This window comes from Saccopteryx leptura, chromosome 7 (genome assembly GCF_036850995.1).
Source record: "Saccopteryx leptura isolate mSacLep1 chromosome 7, mSacLep1_pri_phased_curated, whole genome shotgun sequence".
Taxonomy (NCBI): domain Eukaryota; kingdom Metazoa; phylum Chordata; class Mammalia; order Chiroptera; family Emballonuridae; genus Saccopteryx; species Saccopteryx leptura.
Window position 1 is genome coordinate 60,394,031 of NC_089509.1, and position 26,047 is coordinate 60,420,077.

General features: G+C 38.2%; 1 protein-coding gene across 5 annotated transcripts in view; it reads left to right on the forward strand.

The window, feature by feature from the left end:
- Positions 1-24,737, forward strand: part of SCRN3 (secernin 3) — a 34,242-nt gene extending 9,505 nt beyond the window's left edge. For all 5 annotated transcript variants that reach the window (XM_066346551.1, XM_066346554.1, XM_066346555.1 and 2 more), the window contains 3 exons: positions 16,593-16,755; positions 17,740-17,920; positions 21,545-24,737. In XM_066346551.1, the coding sequence (XP_066202648.1) occupies positions 16,593-16,755; positions 17,740-17,920; positions 21,545-21,715 (515 nt within the window). In that variant the 3' untranslated portion in view covers positions 21,716-24,737. The remainder of the gene's footprint in view (positions 1-16,592; positions 16,756-17,739; positions 17,921-21,544) is intronic.
- The last annotated feature ends 1,310 nt before the right edge of the window (positions 24,738-26,047 follow it).

Below are 26,047 nucleotides of genomic sequence, written 5' to 3' on the forward strand. Positions count from 1 at the left end.
ATCAATAAATAAAAAAATAAAAAAAGACAAACTGAGCAGATTAAGAATTTATACTTTCTACTCCAAAGCTGTAGAAATGCTGAGTAAAATAACATTAAAGGAATATTAGGATATGCGATCATATGTTGTTTTTTCTTGCCAATGCCCTTTGTATGGATCAGACAGAAATAACAGTCACTGTTGTGGTCGTTAGGTTCACGCCAAACCATGGGAATACCATAAGGCATTCCTTTGCATTTTTCTTTTGTCCAGTCACAAAGCATTTCCTCACAATTATGACACACAATATGAAGAGTCCAATTCTTGTCTTGATCTTCAAGGGGAACTTGAAAATAGGCAATATATGCACGTGTCACAAATAATGAAATATTGTGCCTTTGACATTGAAGTGTGTAACAGCTACATATATGACAGAAGGTGTCAGGACTATTCTTACACTTACGCCTACTCAAGGAAGCCATGATTCAATCTTAAAACAAAATAAGATGGTGTTTTTATCAGATAATAATTTTTTACATTTAAAAACAACTACAATTATGTAAAAGTGATGTTTGTAAAACATTAATTTCCTTGTGGTTATGTTCAATCCAAGAATCGTTGCCCTTTAACTCCAATTTAAAAACCAATGCATGCCATTAACTATAACAAAAAGAAATTAAAATTGCATAAAAACTAGAGCATGCACCAAAAAACAGATTCCAGATTTGGAATCAGTGATGCAGAAATATATAGAAATAGTTCTAAAACCTCATGCAACATAAAATGAAAAAAAAATTGTTCCCCAGTGTTGTGTTATAAAAAAAAGATCATGCTATAGGCCCTGGCTGGTTAGCTCTGTGGTAGAGTGTCTGCCTGGCATGTGGATAAAAAAAAAAATTAAAACAGTAAAGACACATATAGCTAAGTTTGAACACAAGAAGAGGAAATCACTAGGTACAAAAATGAGGAGAGGGCCCTGGCTGGTTGGCTCAGCGGTAGAGCGTCGGCCTAGCGTGCGGAGGACCCGGGTTCGATTCCCGGCCAGGGCACACAGGAGAAGCACCCATTTGCTTCTCCACCCATCTGCTGCGCTTTCCTCTCTGTCTCTCTCTTCCCCTCCCACAGCCAAGGCTCCATTGGAGCAAAGATGGCCCAGGCGCTGGGGATGGCTCTGTGGCCTCTGCCTCAGGCACTAGAGTGGCTCTGGTCGCAACATGGCGACGCCCAGGATGGGCAGAGCATCGCCCCCTGGTGGGCAGAGCGTCACCCCATGGTGGGCGTGCTGGGTGGATCCCGGTCGGGCGCATGTGGGAGTCTGTCTGACTGTCTCTCCCTGTTTCCAGCTTCAGAAAAATGGGGAAAAAAAAATGAGGAGAGAACTCATAGTATTAGCAAGATTTGAGATGTCGTCTTCCCATGCAGTTGTTTTCCTCTCTGTGTCAAAGGGTGGGATTCTGGTCCAGTTATAAGCCTTAGAGGCTAGTTTTAACATCTATGAGAATGAAGGTGTCTAGGTGAAAGACCTATCTGGGAGCAAGAACTGGACTCCTTATCAAGATCACAGTATAAAAAAATGCTACTCTGCTTCCTACTTAGAGTTCTAGCCTGGAACTGAGCTTTCTCTTGTCTCAGGCTTTGGTTTAATAAGTTTCTTGTGAAAGCTTGAACTCTGAGCTACACATATTTTGTAGGCACAACTGGGGCTACCTGTGCTACTCTGTGAAACAAACAATGGTTTAGAACCACTAAACCACACAGAATTCCAGCATACCTGTGTCTCTATAGCACTATGAGAAGATTTGATATAACAAATATATAGAGCTTTTCTCAAATTTTCCATCCAAATAATTAACCTGCTATAATGAATCTGTTTGTAACTGTCATTGAAAACACTTAAGTTTCATGGGCATTCAGATAAAGGTTGTAGTTTCTACATTTACTATGGGTAATTTCTACTGTTGTGTCCTAAAGTTAACTGATACTTTCTTCTGCATTATTTAACTTGCTGTTAATCTCATCTACTGATATTTTCATTTCAGATATTGTAGTGTTCATCTCTACACGTTTTATTTGGGTATTTTTATATCTCATTGGTTCATTCATTATCTTCATGTTTTTCTTTAAATCTTTGATCATATTCAGCATATTTATAATAGCTGTTTTGGCATCTTGGTCTGCAAGCTCACTCCCATTACCTCTGTAATTTCTGGGTCTGTTTCTGTTGTTTCAATTTTCTTTGGCTTGGGGTCACATTTTCTTGCTTATTCATGAATTTTTGATCAGATTGTTGACATTGCAGATTTTATTTGGTGAGTATTGGATTTTGTTTTATTTCTTGAAACAGTGATAGATGGTGTTTTGTCTGTTAAGTTACTTATAAAACAGTTTCATCTTTTATAGGCTTGTTTTTAAGCTTTTCAAGGGCAGCTCTAGAGTTGCCTTTACTTTAGGACTAGTTTAGTTCCACTACTAAGGAATGTTATTCTTCTAGGATCTCCACTGAATGCCCTGTATATTAAACATCTCTCTACTCCACTCTAGCTGGTGGGAACTCACTAGATTCTCAGCCCTGTGTTAGAGTTACAACTTTTTTACTCATAGTTTCTGCTAATTGCTCTTGCCTTAAAATTTGTTCTTTGTTCTTGTGATGTTTCACTGTGTGTGTGTGATAATTGGTATTTAGACAAAGGCTTAAGGGAACCATTATACAGATTTTTATAACTTTTTGGAGGGTAGCTTCTTTCTCTCTGGTGCTCTGCTCTGTAAATTGTAGCCAAACTGGTTTCCCTGAACTTCGATCTTTGTTTCCTCAACTTAGAGTTGTCTTTGGGCTAGTTTGTGTTCCTCCTTCCTACACTGTGCTCTGGAGATTGCCTCTAACAACATTAATCTCCTGGATTTAATATGATGGTAGGACTTACCTTTTTTGTTCCCTCTCTCTCAGTGATCATAATCTTACTTGACCTGTTGTCCAGTGTCCAAAACCAGTTTTCTGTATTTTGTGTAGTTTTCTGTGTGCTTGTTTTTAATAGTAGGATGGTAATGCTGGACCATGTTGTTTCTTCATGGTTGGAAACAGAATTTCTATTTACATTATAGTGTTTTGTTTTTTTCCCAGTATAAAAGAGAAATGAGTTGTTATTTAATAAGATACATTATTATTATGTATTGCACATGAGCACAACTACTGTAAAGTTCATTGAGAGTTAAATAGGTAACACATGTTTTACATGCTTCCTATTATACAGAAATTCTTGTTATATTGTTACATAGGTTTTAAAAGTGTTTTAGTAATATTTGGGGGAAATTGAGTTTTAAATGAGGGCTGGGAATACATTGTTATTTTTTCCCATGTAAAATAATGGACCCTAGGCTTCTGCTTTTTAGTATCATCTTCAATATTTTAGATCCAGGTAAGGAGGATGTAGGTTCTGTAGTAACCACCCATGCTGGCAGGATTCTCCACAAAGAAAATTCCCTCTGAAGATGATTTTAAAGAAAAATGATAAACACATGAGCAAATTCAGTGCTAAGAGAAAAACAATTCATAAACTCAACAAATGTAGGAAATTCATATGCAAGGGACAATTAAAGGTAACAGAAAGAAGTTTAAAACAGTGTGATCAGAATTTTCAAAATGATTTCATAATATTAAGAAGTTCAGGTGTGATTATTGCATTTTGTTTATAAAGTTTCCTTTTTGCATATATGTCCTGAACTATTTTGGATGAAATGATGTGACTGGAATTTGCTTCAAAACAATTTGATGATAGGAATTTGTTAAATTGTTGAAGCACTGATGAATATATGAAGGTTCATTGTATAATTTTTCTAAATTTTTACATATTTGAAACTTGTAATAAAAAGTTAAAAATAAGTAGGTCAAAGATAAAAAGGAAGGAATAAAATCTATCAAGCAGCCCTGGCCAGTTGGCTCAGCAGTAGAGTTTCAGCCTGGCATGTGGAAGTCCCAGGTTTGATTCCCGGCCAGAGCACACAGGAGAAGCGCCCATCTGCTTCTCCACCCTTCCCCCTCTCCTTCCTCTCTGTCTCTCTCTTCCCCTCCCACAGCCAAGGCTCCATTGGAGCAAAGTTGGCCTGGGCGCTGAGGATGGCTCTATGGCCTCTGCCTCAGGCGCTAAAATGGCTCTGGCCGCAACGGAGCAATGCCCCAGATAGGCCAAGCATCGCTCCTTGGTGGGCATGCTGGGTGGATCCTGGTTGGGCACATGCAGGAGTCTGTCTGACTGCCTCCCCGCTTCTAACTTCGGGAAAAAAAAAATCTATAAAGCAAGAGTAGGAGATTATGAAAAAACATGAACTTGAAAATTCTAAAATGCACAGAAATTCTAAAACTAAAAAATATAATCATTGAAACCAAAGTAACAAATGTTTAAAATCAAGCATTTATAAAATGCCCATAAGCAAAAGAAAAAAATTTACTCAATCTACTCATAAGCACTTAGGACTTTTTTTTTTTTCCCCAAGAAAGACAGGAAGGGAGAGAGATGAGAAGAATCAATTCTTCATTGTGGCACCTTAGTTGTTCATTGATTGCTTTCTCATATTTGCCTTGACTGGGTGGCTCAGTCTGAGCCAGTGACCCCTTGCTTAAGCCAGTGACCTTGGGGTCATATCTATGATTCCATGCTCAGGTCATTGACCCTGCGCTCCAGCTGGTGAGTCTGCACTCAAGCCATGACCTCAGCAGTTTAAACTTAGGTCCTTAGTGTCCCAGGCCGATGCTCTATCCACTGTACAGCCACCTGGTCAGGTAAAAAAAAATTTTTTTTGAATTGCAAAAGTAAAATGTGTCATTGTTAGCAGTTCTTTGTAGTCCTGTTTCTATGTACATATACACAGCTTATTTATTATTTTGTTTATGAGGAAACAAAACCTTAGCAGAATGACCTTGGCAACAAGGATAAACAGTTATAAAATGGGGGAACAAGGATTTGAGCCCAAGAAGTCCTGAGTTTATATGGAATTTAATATTGTACCAATGACCTATTTCTTTTTTTACCTTTCTTTTTCTTAAGCAAGGGGTTTAGCCAGAGACATACAGATAGGAGGAGATATGAGAAGCATCAACTCGTAGTTGTGGCACTTTGGTTGTTCATTGATTGCTTTCTCATACGTGCCTTGACCAGGGTAGTGGGGTGGCTCCAGCTGAACTTGTGATACCTTCCTCAAGCCAGCAACCTTGGGCTCAAGCCAGCGACCATGGGGTCATGTCTATGATCCCATGCTCAAGCTGGCAACCCTGCACTCAAACCTGCGACCTCAGGGTTTCAAACCTAGGCCCTCAATGTCCCAGGTCAACACTCTATCCACTGTGCCAGCCACTGTGCCACCGCCTAGTCAGGCTATTTTTTTTAACCTTTTTAATAATTAAATTTATTGGGGTGATTGGCCAGAGTAAATGTACCACAGCTTTTTTTATACACTCTTCTACTAATAGCACTTGGGCTGATAAAACAAATCTTTACAATTTAAAAAGAAACGTAACAGAATATGGTCTCTTTTAATAATGAAGTTAAATTAGAAATCAATTACAAAAGGATATCTAGAAAATCCCCAAATACTTGGAAATAGCACAACTTTTTAAAAAAATATTTATTATTGTTAGCATTTATGCTGAATTTACTCCTGGGTCATAAATTTTTGTTTCTCCAGTTTCTTCTGAGATATCCTTTTTCTGTGCAACCTCGTCTTCTGACTTAGGAACCACCTGCTCTTTCTCAATAAGGATTGCCTCAGTGTGGCAGGGAGAGCTCATGTGTGGGTCATTGTGCCCAGGAGCTTGGCAAGTTCAGTGCTGCACCTTGGGAGCTTTGTGACCAGAGAATCTACAGCCTAGAGGTCAGCATTACTCTTTGCATTTTTAAGCCAGTGCGGCAAAAATTCAGCACTCTTTGTGGGCCACCGAGCCTGTGTCAAGCCCCACTGTTTAGTCTGAGTACACCTACCAACTCCATCATTGTAATGACAGAATGGCACACATTGCTTCTGAAGAATGACCAACCCTCAGATACTGGTGACTTTTTTTTTGGACCTCTAGATTTGCATGAGTTTGTGAGGTTTTCTGGGTCAAGTGTATTGCAAACCATGTTGAGAGGTCACCTCAGGCCAACATAATGTTTCTTATAGGAAGAGCACACAACTTCATATTTTGATCTGTGGGTCAAAAAATAAGTCTCAAGGGAAATTTGAAAATATTTGGAATGAAATGAAAATGAAAATTAGCCTGACCTGCAGTGACACAGTGGTGAATAAAGCATCAGCCTGGAATGCTGAGGTCACCGGTTCAAAACCCTGGGCTTGCCCGGTCAGGGTGCATACAGGAAGCAACTACGAGTTGATGCTTCCTGCTCCTCCTCCCCTTCTCTCTTTCTCTCCTCTCTCTCAAACCAATAAATTTTAAAAAAGAAAAGAATGAAAATTAATATAGCAAAATTTATGGGATGCAACAAAAGTTTTCATGCTTCCAGGAAAATTAAACAATAGAAAAGGTCTCAAATCAACAATATAAACTTTTATACAGTGTGTCCGTAAAGTCATGGTGCACTTTTGACCAGTCACAGGAAAGCAACAAAAGACGATAGAAATGTGAAATCTGCACCAAATAAAAGGAAAACTCTCCCAGTTTCTAGAGGATGATGTGGCAGCATGTGCGCATGCGCAGATGATGATGTAACACCGTGTATACAGTGGAGCAGCCCACGGCCATGCCAGTCGAGATGTGGACAGTACAGAGGAAAGTTCGGTGTGTTCTGTGGCTCGCTAAATTCGAATCTGTGACCAAAGTGCAACATGAATATTGGTGCGTTTATAACGAAGCGCCACCACATAGGAATAACATTACTCGGTGGGATAAGCAATTGAAGGAAACCGACAGTTTGGTGGAGAAACCCTGTTCTGGTAGGCCATCAGTCAGTGACGAGTCTGTAGAGGCTATACAGGATAGCTACCTAAGGAGCCCTAAAAAATCTGTGTGTGAGCCCACATCGAACTGCACTGAATCGGTATGAAACTGAGAGAGTTTTCCTTTTATTTGGTGCAGATTTCATATTTCTATCATCTTTTGTTGCTTTCCTGTGACCGATCAAAAGTGCACCATGACTTTACGGACACACTGTATATAAACTTAAGAAAAAATAGGCCCGGGCCGGTTGGCTCAGTGGTAGAGCATCGGCCTGGCGTGCAAGAGTCCCGGGTTCGATTCCCGGCCAGGGCACACAGGAGAAGCACACATCTGCTTCTCTACCCCTCCCCCTCTCCTTCCTCTCTGTCTCTCTCTTCCCCTCCCACAGCTGAGGCTCCATTGGAGCAGAGATGGCCTGGGTGCTGAGAATGGCTCTGTGGCCTCTGCCTCAGGCGCTAGAGTGGCTCTGGATGCAACAGAGCGACGCCCCAGAGGGGCAGAGCATCGCTCCCTGGTGGGCATGCCGGGTGGATCCCGGTCAGGCGCATGCGGGAGTCTGTCTGACTGCCTCCCCGTTTCCAGCTTCGGAAAAATGAAAAAAAAAGAAAAAAGAAAAAGAGAGCAAAATATATCCCAAGCAGGGAAAAATTAAAGAGCAGAAATCCATAAAATGGAAAGCGACAAAACAGTAGAGAAAATTGATCAAACTAAAAGCTCGTTCTTTAAAAAGGTCAATAAAATTGATAAATTCTAGACAGATTGACAAATTTAAAAAAGAAAGAAGACACAAATTATGTGTCAAGAAAGGAGATATCATTATAGACCCTTCAGACATTAGGAGGATAACTTGTTATAGGAGCAATATCTTTCGTTAAATGTGAAAAAATGCAGGAGGAAAAAGAAAGGCATACCTGAAAACAAGTCTTAATATTAAAACTAAGCAATAAAGCAAAAGCCTGCCTTTCATACTGATCATACCTATAGCTTCTGTACCTTGTGAGACTTTAAAATGATTCAAATCTAAATTCCTATAAATGGCAAGTTTTAATGAAAACAGTTTCAGAACCATAACATTGCGATGATATAGGTATTATGAAAATGTTTTCTATATTCAAAACCTACAATTCTCAAAATGAAAGGAGGATTTACATGATCACTTGAGTAGGATGACTAAGTAATCCACTAGCAAGCATTGAATAAGTATTCAGACTTCAGTGCCTGGGTTCACTAAAATGAATGCAAAACACAGGGTGCAATTTCATTGCAATTTAAACTAGTTATTTAAAATACATGAGTGAATATAGATACAATTTAGATATACATGCAGCACAGTTAATAGCTATCAGGGATAGTTGAAGAGAGGTAAGCTTTTCCATCTAGAAAAAATTAATCATAATGTACTAGTAAATAATTTTCTGTGAAAGTACTAGAAAGACATTCATCTTGGCAAAACAGAAAGCTGGATGAACTGTACTTCAAATTTAGGGGAATAATAAGTTTCATGTCAGGTGCATCTGTAGTCATGCATTTTAAATATATTATTCAGTTATTTTATTGTTGAATAAAACAATTATGATTCAGTGACTAATTAATTTGTAATTGTTTTTTTTTTCCTTCCTTTTGTTTAATTACCATAAACCTTAGGATTCTTGACATTTTCCTCTCCACTTTAATTATGTGGTGTTTTTTATTTCTTAAGAAGGCCTGCTAACTTTATGTCCTGACGATTTAAGTTTATTGCCAACATAGTACACAACAGTAATCTTTGTTAAACTATCTGCAAATTATAATTGAATACAATCCTTTTAAAATTTAATCAAAAACACTTATGAAGTACATACAACATACTAGTGTAAGACTACTGAGAGAAATAAGAGGACCAGTAAGGAAGTCCACTTTTTAAAAATTTCATAAAGAAGATAAATGAGGAGCATGGTTTCCTAATTTGTAAAGTGAAGATAATACCTGGTTCATATGGTTGCTTAAAGATGATAATCACTTTACACAGTGTCTAGCCATTGATACGCTTTCAGTAAATGGAAGGAGTTGTTGCTGCTACAGCTACTCCGTGCCTCTATAGTAATAAGTCTAAAAGTAAAATCCTTAGAATAACGCATTTTAGCATTTTCTACATACCTATCCACATGAGAAAAAGATAGTTTAAATAACCTATTTATAAAATGATAAACTAACATTAAGAAAGTAGCAGGAAGACTAAGGTAGGCCCATTACTGGGACACACGGGACTCCTCTGATGGCTGACTTTGGGTCAGGGACCCCTGATGGCTTCACCAACCTTTCCTTAGATGGTTTGGCAGTCTAGGACATTTCTACCCAACCTTCATTTCCTCTCAACTAAACCCAGGTTCAGACATGTATAACAGTTTCTCGCACAGGCATTTTCCCTAATAAAATCCTAATAAAATCAGAAGACCCTGATGAACACAGTAGAATTAAATGTGTAAGAATAGCACAAAAGACAGGAGGCAGTAGTTGGAATTAAAGTGTAAGGTCCTTGTATTAACTGAGAAGTGGTGAAGAACTGATTTAAGGCAGACTGTAAGAAGTCAAGAAAAATTAATAAATGAATGTATAAAAAACTAACAGCATAGAATTAGAATAATAAATACTTGAAAAATTGCAAAGGGGGAGAAAGGAGAAAAATGGACAAAGTATAGCTGGAGTAAATAGAAAACTAATAATAGTTGATTTTGCCCCATGTGGCTGCTAGCACTCAGTGTCGTACTTTTAGAAAGGTAATTTTAACTGTACCAGAAATGGTTATTGACATGTTATAGTTTTATTTTGTAAGTTAACTATGCTAAAATACTGTATGAATTAGGACTCCAGCTTTCTCCCCCCACCCTGCAAATGATTTGCCATTTATCTCAGCACTACTTATTAAGTGAATTATCTACTCTACTGATTTGAAATGCCAATCAACTTTATCAAATATAAATTTCTAAGTACACCCAAGCATAAATTAGATTACTGTATTTTGTCCAGTTTCATTTACAAGGTGTGAATGTACATATTAACTGCTTAATGCTTGGTTTATGAGCCAAAGAACAATATGAGTGAATTTATAATACAGTCTTTTTAATATGGTGGGACAAGTATCTCCTTTTTACTCTCTTTTTTAACTCCAGAATTTTCTTGGAAATCCTTGAATGTTCATTCTTCCATATGAATTTTACAATAAACTTTTCAACTCCCCCCAAAAAATCTTTTTGAGGTTTGACTGGAATTGAATTAAAATTGTAGATTATTTTATGAGAGAATTGACATCTAATGATACTGCCTTCCTATTCAAGAACAGGATATGGTTGTTTATTTATTAAAAATTTCCTTAATGTTCCTTAATAGACTTTTATAGTTTTATTTATCTAGGTTTTACATATTGACATTTTTTCATTAAATCTTTTGTGAGCACTTACTCTGTGGTAGGCATGGAGCCATATAGTAGCAGACATGTTTGATATGGTCTGGGACCTTCTGGACCTTCTGGAACATAGTGCTTAATATATATACTGGTAATGAGAATAGGATATTTCCCTACTAAATTTGCTAATAGGTTGTGAGCTATAATAAAACTGTTGATGCCTGACCAGGCAGTGGCGCAGTCGATAGAGTGTCAGACTGGGATGCAGAGGACCCAGGTTCGAAACCCCAAGGTCACCAGCTTGAGCACAGGCTCATCTAGTTTCAGCAAGGCTCACCAGCTTGAGCCCAAGGTCGCTGGCTTGAGCAAGGGGGAACTTGCTCACTCTGGTGTAGCCCCTCGGTCAAGGCACATATGAGAAAGCAATCAATGAACAACTAAGGTGCTGCAATGAAGAATTGATGCTTCTCATCTCTCTCCCTTCCTGTCTGTCTGTCCATATCTGTCCCTTTCTCTGTCTCTGTCACAAAACAACAACAACAACAAAAAAAAAACTTGAGAGTTTTTATTTACTTAATGGAACACCTTATTGATATCCTATTTTTGTAGTTTTAAAATCTGTTCTCTTGGGTTTTTCAGGTAGGTACTGTATTTCCCCATGTATAAGATGCACCAATTTTCAAATATTTGGGGTCTAAAAACTGGGTGCATCTTATACAGCAGTTGTAGATATTTTTAACTTGCATTTCCCGCTTTTATTGTCTTTGTGCTCACTGTTTTGCACTTGTTACTGGTGTATTACAGTAGGTTACATTTTGCCACGTTCTGCCCAGAAAAGATTTTCATACAGTGCTGAATTCAAGTTAAAAGTGATTCAGTTTGCAAAAGTGAATAGAAATTATGTAGATGAATGTAAGTTTGGTCCTCCAAATGAGGGATCAATCCGAGACTGGCTACAGGTAGAAGAAACCCTACTGAAAACACCATGGCAGAAGAAGACCATGAGAGGCAAGTCAGCAAAATAGCCTGATTTAGAGAGGGAATTGAAGATACGGATTGAAGAGCAAAGGGCAATTGAAATTCCTATGTCCATAAAGATGATTCAACATGAGGCAAGAAGAACTGCTGATGAAAAGGAAGTTACTGATTTCAAAGGAGGACACAATTGTGTCCTTCAGGTTCATGAAATTGAATGGACTAAGCATGCATACACACCCAGACTTGCCCAAAAGATGCCTGAAAACTATGAGCGGAAGTTCCTTGAATTTCATCATTTTGTCATTCAGTGTTGGAAGACACATCAGTTTGAATTGGGACAGATTGCAGATATGGACGAAGTCCCCCTTCAATTTGATGTCCCAAGTAACAGAACTGTTGATAAGAAGGGGGTGAAAACTGTAACTGTGAAGACAAGTGGATGTGAAAGGAGCCATTATACAGTTGTTCTTGCTTGTTGTGCTGATAGAACCAAGCTGCCTCCTATGCTGATTTTCAAATGCAAAACAATGTCAAAATAAGACATTCATCGAGGAGTGTTTGTCCATGTTCATGACAAGGGTTGGACAGATCAGGATGGGATGAAGATCTGGTTTGAGAAAGTTTGAAGAAGGACACCAGGTGGGCTCTTACACAAACCTGCTTGATCAGTTAACTGCACACATAACAAAAAACACAAGATTGCTGCAGAGCAGAAAAGAAAACTTGCCATCTTACCTGCAGGCTTGATATCCCAGCTTCAACCACTTGATGTCAGCATTAACAAGCCCTTCAAAGCTGCCATGAGAGACAAAAGGAACCAAAGGATGAAGTCTTCTGGGGACAATTTGACACCAGCAGGAAGAGTGAAGAAACCAACTATAGGAGAAGTTTGTACCTGGTGAAAAAGATACTGGGATAATATCAAGATTGAGATAGTTGCCAAGTCATTTAAGAAGTGTAGCATTTCTGCCTGACCAGGCAGTGGCGCAGTGGATAGGGCATTGGACTGGGATGCAGAGGACCCAGGTTTGAGACCCCGAGGTCGCCAGCTTGAGCGCGGGCTCATCTGGTTTGAGCAAAAGCTCACCAGCTTGGACCCAAGGTTGCTGGCTCGAGCAAGGGGTTACTCGGTCTGCTGCAGCCCCACGGTCAAGGCACATATGAGAAAGCAATCAATGAACAACTAAGGTGTCGTAACAAAAAACTGATGATTGATGCTTCTCATCTCTCTCCGTTTCTGACTATCTATCCCTATCTATCCCTCTCTCTGACTCTCTGTCACGGTAAAAAAAAAAAAAAAAAAGTGTGGCATTTCAAATGCCATAGATGGAACTGAAGACAGGGCAATATATGAAGACAGTGATTTGTCATCAGACACAGAGGAGGACAAGCTAATAGATGGGAGTTTTGACAGTGATGAAAAGTTGTATGAATTTTATGATGAATAAAACTTGAGTTCAATAACTTTATGCAGTACATTTTTTTTTTAAATTTTGGGCGCCAAAATTAATGTGCGTCTTGTACATGGAAGCGTCTTTTGCATGGGGAAATATGATAATTATATTTCAGTGGTCCTATTTTAATTTTCTAGTAGAATTATACTTTCATAAATATAAACTTTTTAATAAACATATAAAATGAGGCCATGTAAGAAACAGAGAAGATGTACTTTCTTTTAAAAAATGACCTCATTTATTCATGTATCAGTTGGTTAATGAAGCAAAGATTGTAGAAATCTGTGATAAATGGAAGGAGGGATGTCTATTTTATCTGAGTTTTCAGTCTGATGCCGTAAAGTTACAAGTGTTACCTAGGGAAGAAAAAGTAGTCTTAAACATAATGATAATCACTGATGAACTATTTATAAAATTAGTTCTCATTCAGAAGTCTTTTTCCCACTTAATACTGCCTTTCTTCTACTTTGCTGTCAGCATTTTTGTTGATCAGTCTGTTAATAATTATTCAACAACACAATACACAACACAAAATAAAATGCAAACTGAAAGTCTTGCAAAAGATGCAAAATTTCAAGGAGTCCATGAAAGTAAATTTGTTGTTCCACTTATTTATGCATTGATTGGTTGGTTCTTATGTGTGCCTTGACTGTGGATTGAGCCCACAACCTTGGCATATTGGGATAATGCTCTAACCCAGTGGTCCCCAACTCCTGGGTCGCAGACTGGTACTGGTCCGTGGGCCATTTGGTACAGGTCTGCAGAAGAAGAATAAATAACTTACATTATTTCCATTTTATTTATATTTAAGTCTGAACGATGTTTTATTTTAAAAAAAATGACCAGATTCCCTCTGTTACATCCGTCTAAGACTCACTCTTGATGCTTGTCTCGGTCACGTGATACATTTATCCGTCCCACCCTAAAGGGCGGTCCATGAAAATATTTTCTGACATTAAACTGGTCCGTGGCCCAGAAAAGGTTGGGGACCACTGCTCTAACCAACTGAGCTATTCAGCCAGAGCCTAATGAAAGTAATTTTGGATAACTGCTTAAGTCAAATACAAAGCCATTCACAAAAATGAGGCAGAGAGTTATACCTATTAAGCACTGGAGAAAAAACTGAGTACAATAATAACATGACAAAATACTTCAAAGGAAAATGATCTGAATGTTAAAGAATTAAGACAGGGACTTGAGAAACTTGAAGTCCTCAAATATTTTTGCAAAAATTATCTTTATGATAATGCTGCAATAGTTAAAGTGGCATTCTCTTATATTTTGTTGGCAGAGTTACAGTTGTTTCTTTCTTTGTTCTATGAATTAACATAAAATTTTAACCTAAATTTTGTTAACGATAAACGTAAATTTATTTTGTAATATTTTTGTTTCATTTATTATTTTTAAAGATTTTATTTAATGATTTTTTTTTTTAGAGAGAGGAGAGAAAACAAAGGGGGAGGAGCGGGAAACATCAACTCTTAGTAGTTGCTTCCTGTATGTGCCTTGACCTGGCGAGCCCAGGGCTTTGAACCAGTGACCTCAGCATTCCAGGTTGACACCCTATCCACCGCACCACTATAGGTCAGGCTGTAATATTTTTTGTTTCATTTAAAGACTCCATCCTTTTCCTACACTATTTACCATGAAATTTTGATTCTCATTTTAAATGTGTTGCTTTAAGTGCCTATTTTCTGGTACCAGTTTTCTAGTAATGATAATTTCTTGTGTTTATTCAAAGGAAAGCTTTTAAACCTATTCTGAAATCCTTGAGGAAAGATTCTTTTTAAATTGTTAACTGTGGTTACTTTAGTTGAAATTGAATCAGGAGACTTTCAGTTCTTTATATTTGCAAAGCTACAAATCTATGTTTATATCTCTCAGTATATGTCTGTCTGCTTATCTGTCTTTTCATTGTCTAGAAGAGTTTCTGGCATTAAAAGGTACTCAATAGGCCCTGGACGGTTGGCTCAGTGGTAGAGCATCGGCCTGGCGTGTAGGAGTCCCGGGTTCAATTCCCGGCCAGGGCGCACAGGAGAAGCGCCCACCTGCTTCTCCACCCCTCCCCCTCTCCTTCCTCTCTGTCTCTCTCTTCCCCTTCCACAGCCAAGGCTCCATTGGAGCAAAGTTGGCCCGGGCGCTGAGGATGGCTCTGTGGCCTCTGCCTCAGGCACTAGAATGGCTCTGGTTGCAACAGAGCGATGCCCCAGATGGGCAGAGCATCGCCCCCTGGTGGGCATGCCAGGTGGATCCTGGTCGGGCGCATATGGAAGTCTGTCTGACTGCTTCCCTGTTCCCAAATTCAGAAAAATACAAAAAAAATAGGTACTCAATAAATATATGTTGAATTACTGAGAAGGAAACAGGGAAAGTTGTGTTTTGTATTTAGAGAATTTATAATCTAATGGCAGAGCTAGGACCAATATAGACAAAAGATCAGGAATACCTATAGATGGAGAGGAAAAAGTCATTTCAGTTAACCTTAGTAGTAAGTTTTGATGGAATTTTAATTTGATTTATGAGGAATTGAGAGTCATAAATTTCAGAGAAGAGAATTATGACGTGAAAAGGTGTTTTGGCTACTTTTGGAGGACTGGATTGTGTAGAGTTAAGATTATTCATTTTATCATGATGTAGCTAGATCCTGAACTACATCTTTGACTGTGGATATGTATAACAAGGATCAGAGCTGTCTGAAGGCATGATAGACTTAAAATATTTTGGTGGAGATGCCTTCCAAATTCAGAATTCTGAAGCTTTCTGTAACCATGGACATGTTGTGTTTGCTAAAGAGATAGACTATTTTTTATTTTTCTAGAAAAAAATCTTAAAATATCAAACCTCACATATGAAAGCAGAAAACAGAGTATAATACATCTATTTTAATCACATAACAATGGACATTTAAACCTCTATAGTCTAGCATAATTATGCACATATAAATACCATTAACCATAATAGCTTTCACATGTTCCCATTCCTACTCTGACTACAATTCACACTTTCACATAAAAGTATTAATTTCAGGCAAAGAAATTATTACAAAAAAAAGAATTTTTTAATTTTAAAAGAAGATCTAAGCACACTATTTTCATAATAGTTGGTTCCCAGAATAGATTCAGATAATATTGATATCATCACTTCATTGCTACTAAATACACCAAAAAAAGTTTGTAAGGACAATTGAGATTGAATGTAATTTTGCATTATTGAATCTCTCTTTATTTTTGTTTTTATTTTTTATTTTATTTTAGTGAGAGGCAGGAAGGCAGAGAGACAGACTCCCATATGCGCCCCTACCAGGATCCACCTGGAAAGCCCACTAGGGGCCATGCTCTGCCCATCTGGCGCTGTTGCTCTGTTGCTCAGCAACCGAGCCATTTTTCTTAGTGTCTGAGGTGGAGGCCACGGAGCCATTCTCAGCGCCAAGGCCAACTCACCCGAACCATTTGAGCTATGGCTGTGTCGGGAAGAGAGAGAGAAAAAGAGGGGGGAGAGGTGGAGAAACAGATAGTCGCTTCTCCTTTGTACCCTGACCAGGAAATGAACCCGGGACATCCACACACCAGGCAGATGCTCTACCACTGAGCCAGCCTGCCAAGGCCTGATTCCTTCTTAGGCAATGACATAGATTTTTACCTGCTATAATGGTTTTGAGACTGTATATTTAAAAAAATATATCATTCTTTCAACAGTAGAATGAATCTAACCTGACAGTTATGGTACAAGGTTTGTTTATAGTCAATCTTTTCATTTATACCTAGACCAATATCTCATGTTATTATATATTATCAGTAGAGAAAGCAGTTTATATTTGCAGGATACCACCTGCAAATTTATGCATATTTGATGGTTTTAAAAATTGTTTCCATAGGAAACGTAACATTTGAAACAATGATAGAAATTCTTCGAGATAAACCAAGTGGTATTAATATGGAGGGAGAATTCATGACCACTGCAAGCATGGTTTCTATTTTACCTCAAGACTCCAGCCTTCCTTGCATTCATTTCTTTACTGGGACTCCTGATCCTGAGAGGTAAAGTCACAAAATATTATAAACCAGCAAAGGGTCAAGGAATTAGGTAGAGTCTTTAGTCTGTTGATGATTTTGTCAAGTTAAATTTTTATTACATAAATACAAAAGTAATTTTTGGATGCATTTTCTGTTCAGGTTTAGTCTGCCATTGTACATAATTGCCATAACTATTCTCATTTTTGTTGGAAGAAATGTTAATAGTTTCAGGTATGCAGTCATCCCTACATCCTGTTTCCTCAAGTATATTTAACATTGGCAAGAAAAGAAAGTTTGGTTTTCTTATGTAGATTTCAGTCTTACATTATGATTAGTGAGAGTTAATAAAAAGAGGAAATGATGTTTTGTGCTGGATTTAGATGGTTGCTTATGCACTCATATCTAGAAAATCTATCCATGTAAAACTTAAAATATCAATAGTTCAAGTATAGTAGGATTTATACAGACTCTCTTGATTAAGTCATTACTATTTCTCACAAAACAATGCACATTACATTTAGAAATGATCTTTTATATTCACTATCTTTCAGTGTTGTAATCTTTCATATTATTAAAGATATTTTCAAGAAAATGGAATGAAACCTGTGAACCCTGTATTAATACTGTTGCTTATTTTCATCCAGAACCTTAATCCTCAATCTGTAACATTGAGAGTTGTTTTTAACCTCCAAGTGTGGAGTTTGCAGTGGAAAATGATGAACTGTAATTTTGCTTGACACTGTTAATATGGCAGGCCTTGTGTTACGTTTATGGGAATACAAGGCTAAATAAAGTGTGGTCCCCTGCCCTAAAGGGGATTCCTGTCTCCTAAAGGGATCCCATTGCCCCAGGGAAGACAGGAATGGCTATAACTAGTATGACGGGAACACAGTGTGTAACAAATGAATAGAATCTTCTACTAGAGAGAACCTTACAAGATTTAGAATAATGTTGAATATTTGTATAACTCCACATGAAAAAAAGTTAATAAAAGATTTTTTCTTTTAGATCTGTTTTTAAACCTTTCATATTTGTGCCAAAAATTTCACAACTACTGGACACCAGTTCACCAACATTTGAACCTGCAGATCCAGTTGAAAAGAAGCTGCATGTTAAGATGAAACCTGACAGAAGACACCCACTCTACCGAGAGCATCAACAAGCACTGGAAGTGCTAGAGAGGAAGGAGGTATGATTCAGTTTTATTCTGTTTTATCATTAGAAATAGTTTAAAATGTGAACCAATCCATATTTTGAATTTTAGTTTTCTTTCCCTCCTTTATATACAAATAAGTTTAAAAATAGTTTAGATGCTTAAACTATGGTAGAGCTGTATTCTTTTTTTTGAGCTCTATTATTTTTTATTTTTGGTTAAAAATAATGGTTAAGAATATGTTGTAAGTCTTTTAGAGAGATGTAGTATGTCAAATATAATATCAATAGCTACTGCCTGGCCAGGTGGTGGCACAGTGAATAGAGCGTAGACCTGGGATGCTGAGGACCCAGGTTTGAAACCCTGAGGTCGCCGGCTTGAGCGTAGGATCATAGACAGGACCCCTTGGTCATTGGCTTGCTCCCAGAGGTCACTGGCTTGAAGCCCAAGGTCGTTGGCTTGAGCAAGGGGTCACTGGCTCAGCTGAAGCCCCCCAGTCAAGGCACATATGAGAAAAACAATCAATGAACAACTAAAGTGCTGCAACAAATTGATGCTTCTTATCTCTCTCCCTTTCTGTCTGTCTGTCTCTCTTTGGCTAAAAAAATTAATTAAAATTAAATACAAGCTACTTGTTATTGAGTACTTACTATATACCAAGCACCATGGTAGTATTACATGGAATATTTCATTCAATCTTCAAACCCCTTTATGTGAGGTACTGTTATTATCTCCATTTTACTGATAAGGAATGTGAGACTTGGAGAGTTTAAGTAGCTTGCTTAGTATATATCTGATACCAAAAATTACAAAGCCACTGGAGGGTAGTTAACCTGGTCTTGTACATAATGTTCTTAAGCGTATAGCCTCAGATTAACTTTAATTGAAAGTGCTTTAAGAAACTCTTTGACTTAAAATAATAATAATGAGTTGAAGTTTAAAAAAATGATAAATACTTATTATTTTAAAATGTAAGCACTATAGCCTGACCTGTGGTGACACAGTGGCTACAGCATCAACCTGGAATGCTGAGGTCGCTGGTTCAAAACCCCAGGCTTGCCCAATCAAGGCACATACAAGAAGCAACTACAAGTTGATGCTTCCCACTCCTCCTCCCACCTTTCTCTCTCTCTCTCTCTACTCTAAAACAATAAATAAAATCTTTTTTAAACAATGTAGGCATTATAGAAGATTAACATATCACCCAGAATGTTATCTCCAAAAATAAGCAGATATATTTTGGGGGGCAGATAGATAGATGGGTAGGCAAATAATTGTATAATATCCATACTACCTCTATCCTCTACCCTCTCTTTCTTAAAGATAAAAAGTAAAAAGATTAGAAGGAAATGGAAGGGCTCACTAAAGGCTTTTAACAGAACTATCAACTGATTCCCTGCATTGAAAGAAAAGATTGGCCATTTTATGTATTTTCTCACCTGTTTCTTCTACAAACTCATTTTTATTGCCTATAATTCCTTTCACTTCATCATGGTATATACATTTACATTCTGTCTACATTAAGTGAATTAAATGCTTTTTCCTGTGGGTGATTATTTACTTTTGTCTATAGTATATATTTGCATAGTTGACATACCCTGCCCCACACCATCTTGCTTATGCTTAAAAGAGAACTCTGTCCAGACCTTCTATTTGCTATGTATTCTGGACACTACTCTTGCTTTATCTGGGCCCAGTTTGTTTTCACTTCTGACCTACAACATGAACACTTTTTTGTGGCCTGATGGCACGGAGTGAGAGCTGAGCGTTTTGTTCTAGGAGCCCACTATGTGCTGACTAGGGCCCGTTCCACTGGGCCAGAGGTGTCATCCACTCCCCGGGCGTGGTTAATCTCCAGACTCAGCACAGTGAATATGATGAGCCCCTGCTTTTTCTTGCCTTTGCTTCAGTTCCTACTGATAAATTTCAAGAGAGTCTGCTCTGGAGGAATATTCCCCCACTCCTCCTCCCTGAGCTGGCTCCCTACTGCCAGGATTGCTTATGATAGTTTTCTAGAGTTAGCAGCTTCCCTTCCCCCTCATTACTGGAAGGTGAGTTTTGTAGGCTTATTAAATATTTGTTAAACTAAATTAAATTGCTGATTGACATTTTTCTAAGTAATACTGAAATAAAATTTTAAAAGCTGATACTGTTTTAGGCTTTATTAATGGGCATGAAATATTGATTGACAACATCAAGTAGTGGAAAGACAATAGAGTTTGAGGGTAGAAGTGACAGAGTTGGATTCTAGTCCTGGGTCTGCAAATAACTATATTTGTGTTTTAGAGTCAATTCTACCTGTAGTTTTAATGTACAATTCTTGATTATTAATAAGGTTGAAAATTTTCTCATGTTTACTGGCCATTAATATTTCCTCTTTAAAAGACTTGCCTAGCCCTGGCCAGTTGGCTCAGTGGTAGAGCGTCGGCCTGGCGTGCAGGAGTCCCGGGTTCGATTCCCGGCCAGGGCACACAGGAGAAGCGCCCACCTGCTTCTCCACCCCTCCCCCTCTCCTTCCTCTCTGTCTCTCTCTTCCCCTCCCACAGCCGAGGCTCCATTGGAGCAAAGTTGGCCCGGGCGCTGGGGTTGGCTCTATGGCCTCTGCCGCAGGCGCTAGAATGGCTCTGGTTGCAACAGAGCAACGCCCCAGATGGGCAGAGCATCGCCCCCTGGTGGGCATGCTGGGTGGATCCCGGTCGGGAGCACGCGGGAGTCTGACTGCCTCCCCGTTTCCAACTTCAGAAAAATCCAAAAAAAAAAAAAGACTTGACTATTCTTTTCCTTAGCCTAATTTTCAATTGACTCTTGTTTGTTTTTGTTTTTTGTTTCAAAGAGGTAAACTATGTGAATAGTAAATCCTTGCTATATTTCAAATTATACTTGCTGGTCCTTTCCTGTAAAGCACCTTGATTTCATGCTTCAAAATGCCTGTCTCACCTCAAGACAACTGTAACTTCTGTATTTTCTTCTAGTATGTATGTATCTATTTGAAAAAATTTAGTTCTTTAATTCATCTGGAATTCATTTTTGTGTATAGTATAAAGTAGGGATTCTAACATTGTTTTCTAAAGAGGTGGCCAGTTATTCCAATACTGATAAGAAATGCAATTTCTTCAGAAAAAAAATTGCATACAATTTCATATTTAAGTCCATGTTGACGTTAAGAATCTTTGTTTTGTGGAGTTCTGCCCTATAATGGTTCATATTTTTAAAATTATGCTCACTTTCTATTAACTTTATTATCTTTTAGTTGCTCATTCTCTTGAATATTACTGTTATCTTTCCTTTGTTTAATCTGACAATACTGTTTTAGAGATTCAAATGTATAATACTTCTCAACCTCAATTTTCAGCAGCATTTCCTCATAATTAATATCAGATTTTCAACTGTCCTGTTATTTGTCTTTTAGGTTTCTTGCTTATAGACTAATCCTACATAATTTTCTTGTATTTTATAGTAAAAATAATAATTTGGGGTTAATACATTAACTCTCTCTTGGAGCGGTGATTATTTTCCAAAAGAATTTTATTCTTCTGCATCTGAAGAATAGGAGGGGAACCTGACCAGAATGAACAAACCTTGTCTGTAGAGACTGATTGGAATTTGGTTAAACTTGTGTGGGGGAGGGTGTTTAATTATTTTTATTTTTTAATTGTTCAGGAAAAAGCCAAAACAATGTTGAACAACATGAGGAAACTGGAGAAAGAACTATTCAAAGAGATGGAATCCATACTTCAAAACAAGCATCTTGATGTGGATAAAATTGTTAATCTTTTTTCTCAGTGTGCAAAAGATGAAATTCAGATTTATAAGTCAAATATTAGTTCTTAATGATCATATAAAGGGTTAGCAAACTTTATAGTCAGAATCAATCACCTTGGTAAATGATATAAACCTAATGAGAGCAGATATGATTATGCTTTAATAGCATTCAAGTGATAGCTTGATTATTAAAACTGTGTATAATTGCTGAAATATTAAGGAATTAACATTAGAATTAGATAAATATATTATGGATAGCCAGTTGTTACATCAGGTACTGACCTGTGTTATTTTGTTTGTAGCTACAATAACTTTTTACAAATTACACATATTCAATTCTGCATAAAGCACGAAACAAAATAATGCATGGGTTTATGTTTATTATAATTATGTATTGTCCTTCCAATTGCAAGAAAGTTTTTCTCTAGTAATGAAAATGTCTCGCATAGTGAGATTTTTTGTGCTTTAAGCAAATATTAACCAGCTCTAACAAAGTATTCCAGATATACACATTGTCTTAATATAGGCTATTAATTCTACAAATATACTTTTATTAAACTCAGACATGCTCTTTATCAAGACTTGGATGACCAGTGAGCCTTTACCTGCTAATTATTTAGCATTTTTTGGCCATACCTCTTAGCAGGTTATTTATGTAATATTTTCAGAAGAGCTTGTCTGGGAGATTAGGAAATGGGATAGGGAACCAAGATTTTAGGAGATACCATTTCTGTGTCTCAAATTCTTTTTTTTTTTTTTTTTTTTGAGAGAGAGAGAGAGAGAGAGAAAGAGTGAGAGAAAGAGAGGAAGGGAGAGAGAGAAAGGTTGAGAGAAAGAGAGGGAGGGAGAGCCTGACCAGGTGGTGGCGCAGTGGATAGAGCGTCAGACTGGGATGCGGAGGACCCAGGTTCAAGACCCCGAGGTCGCCAGCTTGAGTGCGGGCTCATCAGCTTTGAGCAAAACGCTCACCAGCGTGGACCCAAGGTCACTGGCTCGAGCAAGGGGTCACTCGGTCTGCTGTAGCCCCCCAGTCAAGGCACATATGAGAAAGCAATCAATGAACAACTAAGGTGTTGCAACAAAAAACTGATGATTGATGCTTCTCATCTCTCTCTGTTCCTGTCTGTTCCTATCTATCCCTTTCTCTGACTCTCTCTCTGTCTCTGTAAAAAAAAAGGGGGGGGGGAGGGAAAGAGAGGAGAGAGTGAGAAGCATCAACTCATAGTTGCTTCACTTTCACTTTAGTTGTTCATTGGTTGCTTCTTATACGCACCTTGACTGGGCGGGAGACAAGCTGAGCCATTGACCCCTTAATCGAGCCAGTGACCTTGGGCTCTGGCAAATATCATTGCGCTCAAGCAAATATCATGTCAATGTCAATGATCCCATGCTCAAGCCAGCAACCCAGCTCTCAAGCTGGGAAGCCCATGTTCAAGCAGGCAACCTAGGGGTTTTGAGCCTGGGACCTTAGTGTTCCAGGTCGACGCTCTATCCATTGTGCCACCACAGGCCAGGTGTCTCATTTTTACTTCTGTTCACTCACTGAAAACAGAAAAAGGGAGGAGATAGTAACAATGAAATAGAATTATTAGTGTATTATGAACATTAAGAACATTTTCATGTGTCACGTATTGTCTGCTCAAAGTTTATCAAACTATGTTAAATTACATTGAGATTACCAAGTAAGACTTGAAGCTGAAAATACAAACAAAAGAAAAAATCCAGCTCAACACTGTGTTTATTGGTTTCTAGAAATGTCCATTTTAGATATTTGATTATATAATCATATTTATTAGTGACTTCATTGCAACTAGGATTATTACTAAAGTAGTAGGTCATTATATTTAAAAAGTGCTCAGGAAATTATTTTTTGGAAGTTTTCTCATAAAAACCATAATCTTCCTGATTTTGCTCTTGTTTAATACAGAGCTGCCATTAGAAAAAGAAAAAGGCTTTGGCCAGGTAGCTGAGGTGGTTAGAGCTTTGTCCCAATATGGCAAGGTTGTGGGTTAGTCCCCAGTCAGGGCACATACAAGAATCAACCAATTAACACATAAATATGTGGAACAACAAATCAATGTCTCTCTCTCTCTAAAAAGTCAAAAAATTCAAAAAAATAAGAAAAGATATTTGTCTCAAGTTCCCAGGTAATTCTGCTTGCCATATGTGTGATGTTCTCCCTAAATCATGCAGAACCTTGGCCAACCCCCAAACATCTCCCCCTCTCTTTTTTAATATATGAGGGTAAGCAGTTCATTGATTTATCCAGGGACATATACTTGAATCTTATTTCTCTAAGGCCAAAACATTTTCATTTTCTCTTTTGACACCACCTGAAATCAAACTAGCACCGTTTCTCACCTGGAGAACTGCAGTTAATTGTTCTTCTACACCATATTTATACTTTATCTCTGTCCACATGAATCACTGCAGCCGGAGTGATTTGTCAAAAATGTAAATATCATGAATTTCCCTCCTAAAACTTAAAAAATAAAACCTTATTTTTTAGAGCAGTTTTAGGTTTTAGAGCAAAACTAAGACTGAAGGACTGAGTTCCTGTACCCCCCCCCCCACTATCAACACCCCCCCCCCAGCGTGGTACATTGGTTACAATTGGGGAACCTGCTCTGACACGTCATCGTCACGCCAAACCCATTGTTTACATTAGGGTTCACTCATTGTACTTTCCATGGATTTAGACAGATGTATAATAACTCGTATTCACAATTATAGATCCTACAGAGCAACTTCACTGCTCTAAATATCCTCTGTGCTCCACCTGTTCATCCCTCTGTCCCCCTAACCCCTGGCAACCATTGGATCTTTTTTTTTTTTGTCTCCAGTTTTGCTTTTTCCAGAATTTCATATAGTTAGAATCACATAGTATGTAACCTTTTCAAACAGGCTCTTTATCTTACTTAGTAATAAGCATTTAAATTTTCTCCATGTCCTTTCATGGCTTGATGGGTTTTTCTTTTATTTTAGTGCTGAATAATATTCCATTGTCTGGACAGCTTGCTCATAACCACTCCTGAAAGACATCTTGGTTGTGTCCATGTTTTGGCAATTAAAAATAAAGCTGCTATAAATACCTGTCTGCATGTTTTTTGTATAGACATAAGTTTACAACTCATTTGGGAAACTGTACACAGGAACATGAGTGTTGGATGGTATGGTATCATTATTAAATGCACTTTCACCATTGTTTTTTAAAATCATATTTTCTTTTACAGTTGACATGCAATATTATATTAGTTTCAGGTGCACACCCCAGTGATTAGACATTATATAACTTACTAACTGATCATCCTGATAAGTCCTGTACCCATCTGACATCATATATAGTTATTAGAATATTAGTGACAGTTCCCAATGTTGTACTTCCCTTCCTCACGACTATTCTATAACAACCAATTTGTACTTCGTAATCCCTTCGCTGCTTTCACCCATCCCTCCAGCCCCCTCCCATCTGGCAGTCATCAAAATGTTCTCTGTATGTGAGTCTCTGTTCTGCTTGTTTATTTTGTTTTTTAGATTCAATTGTTGATATGTATTTATTGCCATTTTATTCTTCACATATTAAAAAAATTTTTTTTTCATTGATTTGAGAGAGAGAGAGGAAAGGAAAGAAAGAGGCCTGACCAGGCGGTGGTGCAGTGGATAGAGCATCGGACTGGGATGCGGAGGACCCAGATTCAAGACCCCGAGGTCACCAGCTTGAGCGCAGGCTCATCTGGTTTGAGTAAAGCTCACCAGCTTGGACCCAAGGTCGCTGGCTTGAGCAAGGGGTTTCTCAGTCTGCTGTAGCCCCATGGTCAAGGCACATATGAGAAAGCAATCAATGAACACCTAAGGTGTCGTAACAAAAAACTGATGATTGATGCTTCTCATCTCTCTCTGTTCCTGTCTATCTGTCCCTATCCCTCTCTCTGATTCTCTCTCTGTCTCTGTAAAAAAAAAAAAAAAGGAAAGAAACAGGTGGGAAGTGGGAGAGGGGAGAGAGAAGCATTAACTCGTTACTCCACTTAGTTGTTCCATTTAACTGTGTACTGATGGGTTGCTTCTGGTATGTGCCCTGACCAGGGATTGAACCTGTGACCTCTGTGTGCTGAGACAATGCTCTGTCTACTGAGCCACCTGGCCAGGGTTCTATTGTTTATCTTTTAAATCTTTTATTCTACTTTTTAAAAAAGGTTTTTAGGCCCTGGCCAGTTGGCTCAGTGGTAGAGAGTCGGCCTGGCGTGTGGAAGTCCCGGTTTGATTCCTGGTCAGGACACACAGGAGAAGTGACCATCTGCTTTTCCACCCCTCCCTTCTCTCTCTCTCTCTCTCTCTTCTTCTTCTTCTGTAGCCATGGCTCTAATGGTTTGAGCAAGTTGGCTTCTGGCTCTGCGGATGGCT